Source organism: Hippocampus bargibanti, linkage group LG10, assembly GCF_051943395.1.
Source record: "Hippocampus bargibanti isolate YZ-2025 linkage group LG10, ASM5194339v1, whole genome shotgun sequence".
Lineage (NCBI taxonomy): Eukaryota > Metazoa > Chordata > Actinopteri > Syngnathiformes > Syngnathidae > Hippocampus > Hippocampus bargibanti.
In genome coordinates, this window is record NC_142743.1 from 4,883,880 (window position 1) to 4,893,743 (window position 9,864).

The 9,864-nt window shown below is 46.9% G+C and overlaps 1 protein-coding gene across 3 annotated transcripts in view; it reads right to left on the minus strand.

The window, feature by feature from the left end:
• Nucleotides 1-540: 540 nt before the first annotated feature.
• sh2d3a (SH2 domain containing 3A) overlaps nt 541-9,864 on the minus strand; it is a 31,468-nt gene continuing 22,144 nt past the window's right edge. For 2 of the 3 annotated variants that reach the window (XM_089006008.1, XM_089006009.1), the window contains 13 exons: nt 9,293-9,326; nt 8,499-8,615; nt 8,269-8,412; nt 7,409-7,668; nt 6,139-6,224; nt 5,644-5,763; nt 5,394-5,554; nt 2,320-2,493; nt 1,936-2,213; nt 1,698-1,869; nt 1,512-1,623; nt 1,117-1,302; nt 541-1,038 (listed from right to left, as the gene is read on the minus strand). In XM_089006008.1, coding sequence (XP_088862134.1) covers nt 845-1,038; nt 1,117-1,302; nt 1,512-1,623; nt 1,698-1,869; nt 1,936-2,213; nt 2,320-2,493; nt 5,394-5,554; nt 5,644-5,763; nt 6,139-6,224; nt 7,409-7,668; nt 8,269-8,412; nt 8,499-8,615; nt 9,293-9,326 — 2,038 coding nt within the window. In that variant the 3' untranslated portion in view covers nt 541-844. The remainder of the gene's footprint in view (nt 1,039-1,116; nt 1,303-1,511; nt 1,624-1,697; nt 1,870-1,935; nt 2,214-2,319; nt 2,494-5,393; nt 5,555-5,643; nt 5,764-6,138; nt 6,225-7,408; nt 7,669-8,268; nt 8,413-8,498; nt 8,616-9,292; nt 9,327-9,864) is intronic. The other variant, XM_089006007.1, reaches the window with a different exon arrangement.

The following is a 9,864-nucleotide window of genomic DNA, read 5'->3' on the forward strand; positions in this document are numbered from 1 at the left end:
CAATGGCTTCAGATTCGGATAATATGCTTTCTTGTTACACATCCAGTTATGAATATGATTCAAATACACTGTAGTTCTGAAGATGAAAGCATACATGTTTGCAATCATTAAAGAATTGTATGTGACATTTTGAGGCAACATTGCGGGAACATCTCTCAGGCCCCCCCCCCCCCCCCCCCCCCCCCCCCCAAAAAAAAAAAAAAGGGGCACAAAATGGGAGCTCATGGCCAGCTCCGTTTCTTATATGGCGCTTGGCTGCCCTCTTTTGGCGGCTTTTGTTAATGCAGTTCGGCGCAGGATCGGCTATATCGATAGTCCGGGAATATCTATATTTTTTCCGACTCCCGAGAATATCGATATAACGAGACTTTACTGTATATATATATGTATTAGATGAGCTCGTTCAAGGTCGTGTAGTGGGTGTGACCTTTTGGGCTTGCTTGACTCACACTGGATAGCTTATTTTAATGGATGTTGGTTAAAAAGGAGACTTTGGAAGCGTGAAATATGAAGGAATAAAACGAAAAAGTGAGTTGCTGATCTGACTTTCGGTTGAGTGACGCGGGTTGCGGTTTCTTTATTGGTGCTTCGAGCAAATCTCAAAATCACGCAAGACAAATGCAAAAGAAAAACAAGTATTTACTTGGCAAATTATTGACAGAAGTCAGAAAAAAAACATTTGTTCAGTCGCTCAGTAATTTTGAAGCAGGCAAGTGCCTCGACAGGCTGCGGTCCAACCCAGACACCAAATTGGGCACTGCTATTATTCGTATTGTTGACTGCGGTCAAAGACTTGTCCGTCCTCTTGAAATCTCATTGTGATGATAGAAAGCCATCCTCGTTCTCAGCCGAGAAGCTGAGGGACTTCGCGTCTGATCTCAACTGGTTCCAATTTATCAGAGAGCACGCAGAGAATTTTGTCAAACTTATCGTGGCGTTCCTTGCTGTCCGCTTCGGCTCCCGATTGGCCCCAGAAGAGTCGTAGGGCAAATTCGGTCCGGAAGGCCTCCAGCATCTCGGGGACGGCCGTCCAGTCGCCTAGAGGGGGAGCGGGCCCATTAAAAAAATCCCAGACGGGTATACGCTCGTGCATTGCCCGCGTGCCTGTGAGCGTACTTGCGAGCAGCTCGCTGGCGTTCCACTGGTGTTGTTGTGCATGCGCGGCGTGTCGTCGGGCCGCCTGCAGGAGGTCGTATAGCGTCTGGCAACCTCGCAGGCTGTCCTCCACGGGGTCCTTGCCCTCCATCAGCAGCAGCAGGGGAACCAGGTGCGGCACGGCCCATCGACCACCCGAAACGGACTCTGCGCACACAAACGACAATGCCCACCCCTTGATGGTCACCAAGGCAAATCCAACCGGACGTTTAGGGTCCTCCTCGCCACCAGGTGGCGCTTGACGACGGTCGCTGTCAAAATGTGTCATTGTTTTGACGATTGGACGGATCCAAGCGGTTATCCCTGACGAGGGCATGGAAGCTGGTGGGGACCTCATCCTGGGCGGGTGGCCTTACCGTCGCTGTCGTCGAGCGCTTTCATGAAGGGCTTGAGGCTCTTCTCGAACAGGATGGCACTCTCCGTGTGGTTCCTCCGCAGCAAGCGCCACGTCATCTCCAGCCTCACCACCTGCGTGCGAGTCCTCGGGCGTTAGGGACGCGGGAACCCATCGGAGGACGCACCTCGGCCGCAAAAGGGCCCACCTGAGGCATGTCCAGCGCCTTCATGACGGCCGAGAAGGCGTAGAGGTCCCGGGCGTGGACCTTGAGGGCCTCCGCCAGGAGGATGAACTTGTGCAGCACGGCGGCCCGCTGGCCCACCGTACCCGTGCAGCCCAGGATGTCCACGGCCACACCTAACGCGATCAGATGGTGCCTGCGGGGACGGTGGTGCTCTTTGATCACACAGTCCATCATCGGCCGACAGCCGAGAGCCTGTTACCTCTCGAGCAGGTCTTGCCGCAACTGCCGGCCGTGCGGCAGGGTGATGAGCTCCAGGCCGGAGGCCACGCCCATTGTCCGCTTCTGCTCGGCCGTCACGCCCACGATGCGGGCCACCTGGCAGTCCACGCTGAGTATGTGCAGAGCGGTGGTGTTGGGGTCAGAGCGGTTGAAGAGCTCCTTCAGCGCCAGTAGCACGCCGGGATCCAGCGGCCGGTTATTTTCCGGCAACAGCAGCGATTCGAAGCGGTCCAGCTGGAAGCAGGAGCTCCATTCCACCTGGGATCGGGGGTGGGGGAGTGGGTGACACCATCAAAACATCGCATCTCAAAAGGAGAACTCGTGCGGGGACTTGAGATCCGGAAATTTGGTGGAGTGTGGGAACCTGCGGCCGTTCAAATTGTTCCTTGTCGAGCATTCGCGGCAGACGGTAGACCGCCTCGGTGCCGTTGTCATCCTCCAGGAAGCCGAAGGAGGTCTCGGTGATACGCGCCCGACTCTGCCACTTTTCCTCCGCTCGAAGTCGATCGACGTGACCTTTGCGCCGGGACTGCGGCACCTGAAAACACAAAGACAACAAGTCCAACACTTGACACCTGTCACATCCTCGCCGACGCCAGGAGCATGCCCCTCCCCTTCTGTCTCTTCCTCCGCTGATCCTTGGAGCGGGCCCCTCCCTTCCTGGCTCTCCTGACTCACGCACCTGTTCCCCATTTCCTTAATTGTGCCTTCTGGCTATAAAAGCCACCCTTACCGTTCAGTTGTTGTCGGTGTATTCCAGGAAGTTCCCCGTAACCCCTCCGCACGCAGGTCTGTCTGCCGTTGCCCTCCTTCCTTGTTCTTGAATTTCTGTTGTTTGATGTGTCTCAGTAAAGACTCTTTATTGGAATCACTGTTTCCACTGTGTATTTCGGATCCGATCCTTACTACCTTCCGTCGTCCCTCGAGTACTGTCACCACTCCTCGAGCGGACGTGACAACACCGCCTGTGGGTATTTTTTTTAATCAACTACAGTCATATGGAATACTTTGCAGAGTTAGTCCATTTGAGTATTTTTCTCCTTTTTATGTGTGCAAGGTCAGTGGCGGTCCGTGCATTTCACACCTAGGCTTTCAGTGAAGTCCTGCTTAGTCCGACTTGAACAAATATCCCCCGTAATACCATAATTTATGACACAACGGCTGGAGATATCATTTACAAAAGCACACGCACGCAGTACTGGGCGTGGCATCACCTTATTGGTCTACAACACAGACTATTTTTCCGGAGCAATTACACATCAATAAATCTGCATCAGCAATTAGAACTTGTCATTATACGTGATACTGCAAACACTTAAAAATAAAAGGAAATTTAAAATCATTTGTCCACAAAGTTTTATGAAGTCCACCAAGAATATGCAATCTTTAACAAGATTTTACGCTAAATTACAAAATGTCAGTTTAATATAAGAAAAACAACAAGACGTTCACAAAACGAACTATTTGTTGAAAATAAAAGTAAACAAATCTTTTTCATTTCTTCTTGAGAATAGGCTTACCTACATGCGACAGCGAGTTGTCCTCTCTTTCAGCCATTGTGGGTTAAAAAAGCGAGTAGATATACTACTCGCTATACTAGATATAGTTTCCGGGTTTGATCTGTTGTCAGCTTGGTTGATTTGCATAGTGCTGCCTCCGCTGAGGGCTGAGGTAAAGTGAGTATCCAATCACAGGACGCGTACGTCATGTTCAACGCGAGGCCCTCTAGTTGGCCTTACTGTGCCAACTCGTGATCTGATTGGCTATCGCAACTGTATATCAACTACATGTGCCCGTTCATGTACAGCGCACAGACGCCCTCACTGTTGATTCTGAAGGCGTCGGTCAGATTTCATACAGCCTGGCGACACAAACTAGCATAATTCTGATTGGATTAAAAACTCTGACCTAAAACTACAACACTGAAAGGAGCATAACCAAATGGATATAATATAACATCAAGAAAACAGTATGTAGAATAATTATATATATACAGTAAAGTCTCGTTATATCGATATTCTCGGGAGTCCGAAAAAATATCGATATAACCGGGACTATCGATATATCCGACCCTGCGCGCATGTAATTTTCTCCTTGCGTTCATAGAAATAGTATCGTAATAAGCGGTACTATCGATATAACCAATATCGATATAACGAGACTTTACTGTATTTAGAAAAAATACTTTTTTAATGAATTTGACTTTTATTATAATTATGATAATGATGTCTGATTATGTGAGGCCAGCAGAGAAGGCCTTGCTGGCCCCTGACAGCCCACCACTGTGAAAGGGCTGAGTTTACAGAATTTAGAACACATCGATCGCATTTACATTCACTTTGGTGGTGAAAGATGATTTGAAATGTGAACAATTTGTGCTGTGAGCGTGTGGCACTGAGAAGAATTAGTAACTCAAGGTAGCGCTGGATTTGGAGACGTCATCCAGATTTGGTCCATTTTCAAAAATCGCCCACTTTTTTTAATCTTTATTTTTTTAAGTGTAGTTCCACACCCAACCGCCCCGCCCTCTATTGGTAAATTGGGCTGGTCGGTCAAGGGAAACAACACTGGTGGTGGTAATTGATCACCTGGTAAAAGGTGCAGGCTAGTGGACGTATTTTGAAAAGAGGAAATGTTTGCCAGACACCGGCCGCTCGTTGGTGGCTAGCAAGTTGGAAGACGCCAAGTTTTGTTTTTTTGTATTTTACAGTGACCTCTGGTCATTTTGGACCAGTGCTGTAAAATACTGGATTATCAATGTCACCACGGACATTTTGGGAGGAATGAACGAGATATGCGTTGAGGACGACATGGAATATTTTTCCTTGAGTCATTCCCCCTACCCCCATCAGTTGGTAGCATCTTTGGCAAACACACTGGAAACCTCGGTGAGGTGAGTACACAACTTCACGCGTATTGTTGCCATTTTTTTACTCACCGCGGCCCGCTAATGACATTATTTAAAGATTGAATATTAGCCAGAGACCCAAAGGACTCGGTAGATTGGTCATATCACGTAAAGTGTTGAATATTGTTTTTGTTTATTCGTGTGTCTACTATGTTTGACCGCTCTTGAAATGGTGTTGCACTGTGGTTCCACTCGGGGGTGCTATTACCAGAAAATGGCCCGTTAGATAAATTGGACCCTGCTGTTTATTTTTTAGTTACAAACATCTGTCAAAACTAAAGATATTTGGGGATAAATTACCTCTATTACAAAGTTAAATAGTAAAAGACAAATTATTGTATACTAGCCTGAAATTAATATATTTGTTGTCGTAAGCACTAAAGCGACCAAATGAGGTTTAAAATAGATATTTTTAAGGAATCATATTATTATCAGTTGGCGGAATTCATTCTGCCATGTCTTTGCCGTGGATTTTGCTTTGAAAAAAAAAACTCCTTTCACGGTCTGGTTTGAGTTCCGGCACTTTCTACCTGAACGACCAGTTCGTCGTAGAAAGCGGACGGGTCATTGTCCTGATTGGAGGGTGCGGTGGGTCGGGGGTCTTTGGGGAACACCGCAGAGATCCTGAGAGGCTTGGGGGGAGCCCGGGAGTGCAGCTGCCCATCGGATCCCCGCAGCGTCACACCCCCACCTGAGACGACAGGACAAAACATGATCAGGGATGCAATCCCATCCAAAAATTCTTGCGCTTTTGATCAAAATTGTGTATGTGCGCCTTACCGGGGTGACAGAGATGCATTTGGCGTGGCTTCGGGCTGAGAAGGGGCTCACTCCCTGTGCGGAACACAAGCGAGATGGGAGGGGTCCCCGCGTTGTCCGATTTGGAGTTTAAAGGCGCGCCTGCATGGGGAAAGGTACAAATACTGGTGCGCCGCATAGGGTGTGGACACAAGTATTGGGACAAAGCTCATCATTTGCCACAGAGATGGTGCGCCCCCATAAAATTACAGTAAAGTCTTGTTATATCGATATTCTCAGGAGTCGGAAACAATATCGATATAACCGGACTATCGATATATCCGATCCTGCGGCATGTAAATTTTCTCCTTGCGTTCATAGAAATAGTATCGTAATAAGCAGTACTATAGATATAACCGATATCGATATAACGAGACTTTACTGTAGTTTGAAAGCATTTACAATCAACTGTAAATGTTTTCTGTTTGCTCTCTTTTTTGTTGTGTTTTGTTAAACGTGCGGTTAAACGACAGCTACCGGTTCTCAGGTTGCTGTCCGACTGGGCCGACTGGAGCAAAGGCCTACAGCCAAGGTTCTCCAGGTTGCCTGGGTGACTCCCGCTCCTGCCGCACAGGAAGTGAAATTTATAATACATTTAATTTATAAGCGCCTTTCAAAACTCTCAAGGTCATGTTACAGAATAGGTTTTTCTATGGGTGAGCAGCAGCAGCCACACGCATCAGCGTTCACTGAACCCGGAAGTAACCCAAATAGATAGAAAGCGAGCTAGCTAGCTAATAGGTAGCTAGCTAATCAGCCAGCTAGATAGTGCTATACAGCTGCCAGCCAGCCAGATAGCGAACAGATAAGTACCTAGAAAGGCAGTCAGCTAGATAGCCATATAGCTAATAGATAGCCAGCAAGAGCAATTACCTTATATGTGTGAAACACAAGTAGTCATGTGGACGCCTGGTCTGAAGGATAATTGTTGTATAAATTCTAATTTCTTTTAAAGGACAACCGACGTCACTTTTTTGTTTTTTAACTGACACCAGAAAAAAACGTTTTATAGCATGTAAAATACCCAAAACATGCAGTATGATATTTTTAGTCAAATGCAAAACACTAATAAAAATGACTTCAACTGTCCAAAATCTGCCCCCAGTTTGTGACGTCACGCCAAGATTGCATTGCTAGTGAATCAAAACAATGGCTTCAGATTCGGAGAATATGCTTTCTTGTTCCACATCCAGTGATGAATATGATTCAAATAGTTCCGAAGACGAAAGCATACACGTTTGCAATCGATTAAATAATTCACTTGTGCCATTTTAAGGCAACATTGGGGGAATATCTCTCACCCAAAAAAAGAGGCACAAAATGGCAACCTCCTGTGGCAACCTCCGTTTCCAAAGGCTGATAAATTCCTTATATGGCGCTTGGACACCCTCTTCTGGCCTTCTGCCGGCTTTTGGGTGCAACACGAGGTCCCCATATCAAACAAGTACAGCAAAATACATTGACGTGATGGAAGGACCGCTCCAATGCGTCTTTTTTACGGTCATGGGGCGGTCCTTTAGTGACGTCACGTACGGACTCGTCACCAACTCAAAAACAAGACTTCCTGAATATTCAGCGCGAGTCTTAAAACGGAAAATATAGCTATATGCGGTGGAATCATTGGCTCAGTGAAAGTCATTTGAAGCCATTTTACAAATTATGTACACAACTTGTCCGGAGACGTCTGTGTCCTTTAAGTTTTAGTCGTCGGCAACGCCGCACCCTGAACACGCTCACTCTCGCCCACCTCAGCAGAGGGTTGATGAGCAGGGTTTCTCCCAGGGCACTGCTGAAGCTGAGCTGCTTGCCGCCTTGATGTTGGGACTTGCAATCGACACGATGTCTCTCGGCGATGACCCGCAAAGGGAGCGTCCTGGTCAGCGGGTGGAAGACGATGGCGCCCGAGGCTTGCGAGACGGGCCGCCGTCCGCCGACGTAGAAACGGATCAGGGCTGGAACGTTGTCAAAGCGGTCCTCCTCAAACTGAAACAGCTCCCGGGAATAGCCCTGTCTCACCAACCCAACACCCAGTGAGTCCACGCGTGAGACAGGCAACAGGTTTGAATGTTAGATGGTCAAGAAGTTAAACGAGGTCCCTAGAAGCAAAGATCAAAATATTATTACATTTATCAAAGGTATCCTTGAGAGTTTTGAAATGCGCTTATAAATACAGTGGAAATGTAAATTTAAAAAACCTTGTGCCTGAAAGATCAAACTGCTTCCTAAATGGGTATCAAATCACCCAAGGTGACCCAATCATATTATTCCCAAGCCCAACTGGCCTTTTTACGTTTCGATGAAAAGAAAACAGTTTTGAATGTGTCATGGAGAGGACGGTGGGGTTTATTTGCCGCATTTTATGCATTGTCTGCCATTTCTCTTTGACTTCCAGGTCTAAGTCCATCTTATTTTGAAAGAATACGAAAGTGGACGACGGCTGATTAGGTACCTTGGTAGTGCAGACACTCATTCATAGACGGCAAAACGAACAGTTTAAAGATACCCAGCACTTTTGAAAGGAGCAAAAAGGGAATATTTGTGTTGGTCTGTTTATAGATTCATGTTTGTGATTACAATACGTGCTTGACGAGAGGCGTGTCGCGGCACCTTTTTGGGTCTGAGCACCACACGTATGATCTTAAAGTGCATGGGCTCGTTGCTCCAGTAGCAGCTGAGGACGTAGTCGCCCTCGGACGAGCTGGAATCTCGGACCAGGAAGTCGCCGTCCTTCTCGAAGAGAGCCTCTGCGCCCTGGGGGACACGCCGCCGCCGTCGGTCGCATGGCATGTTTCCATTTTCTTGTGGTATTTGCATGCATTGCCTGTAAATTGCGACACCTCTCTGGTGAGGGGCCCGTGGTACCAGGCGTGGCTCCTGGGGTCCTCGGTGCTGAGTTTCAGTTCTTCCTCCAGCTCCTTTTTTAGGGAGTCCATCTCCTTGCGACCTCCAAACACCTGCAGGGAACATCGGCAGCCGTCATATGTCACTGTGCGTCAAATAATAATAATAATAATAATAATAATAATAATACATTTCATTTCTAAGCAGATTTCAAAACTCTCAAGTTCACTTTACAGTCACAGTAGACTTTTTTATGTGAGTGAGCAGCGGCAGCCACACGCACCAGCGTTCACTCAACCCGGAAGTAACTCAAATAGCTAGCTAGCTACCGAGCAAATAGATAGCCAATAGCGAGCAAATAGATAGCTAATAGCTAGAGAATAGATAGATAATAACTAGCTAATAGATAGCGAATAGATAGTGAATAGATAGTGAGTAGCTAGCGAATAGATAGCTAATAGATAGCGAATAGATAGCGATACCAAGAGAAGAGATAGCTAGGATGAATTGTCTCCAGCACCACCTACGACAAATACGACATGTCTTGTCCGGTGATGTCTCTGCAATTTCATTTATGCACATAACTCAGCCTGCTGACATTTTCCACCAAAAACTGTCAGGCTCTAATAGGCCGACAACTTTCCATTCACGGCGGGAAAAGATAGATAGTTTTATCTTGAGAAAATGCTCCATCGGCGATTAAAAAAAAAAAGCCAAGTCGAACGAACGTCACTGTAACAAATCTTTTATCATCAAATCAAATATCCATCACACGCGGTTGGACGTTTACCTGGCTCAAGTAGGCGGCGACACTCCTTCTCTTGCTGCAAAACACAAAATTAACAAGTGACCAACTTTCAGAGGAATTCTCATTTTGAAGTGTATTTTTCAAAAATGAGCCATTGTTTGTTTCATTGCACCAACTCGCTCTTGAGCGTATGCGGTGATCAAAACAGATTATTTTTCTCAGAAATATCTGCCGTGAAGTGTGAGGTCGACACTAACTCCATCATGAGAAAGGCCCAAGAGACGATGTTCTTCCTGAGGCCGCTAAAGAAGCACAGCCTGCCACAGGAAGTACTACCAGACTACTACATGGCTGTCATCCAATCAATCCTGTGTACTTCACAGTTTGGTTCGAGGCCGCCATAAAAATGGACAAATTACAACTTCAACAGACACTTAGGATGGCGGAAAAAAATAATTGGCACTCTGGAAGACTTGCACACTGCAAGAATCCAAACAAGGGTAAGGAAAATCTGACTGGACCCTCCGCACCCTGCCCACCACCTTTTCCAGCAACTCCCCTTAGGCAGACACTATCGATCCGTGCCGGTGGAACTCCCATATTTGTCCCGCAAT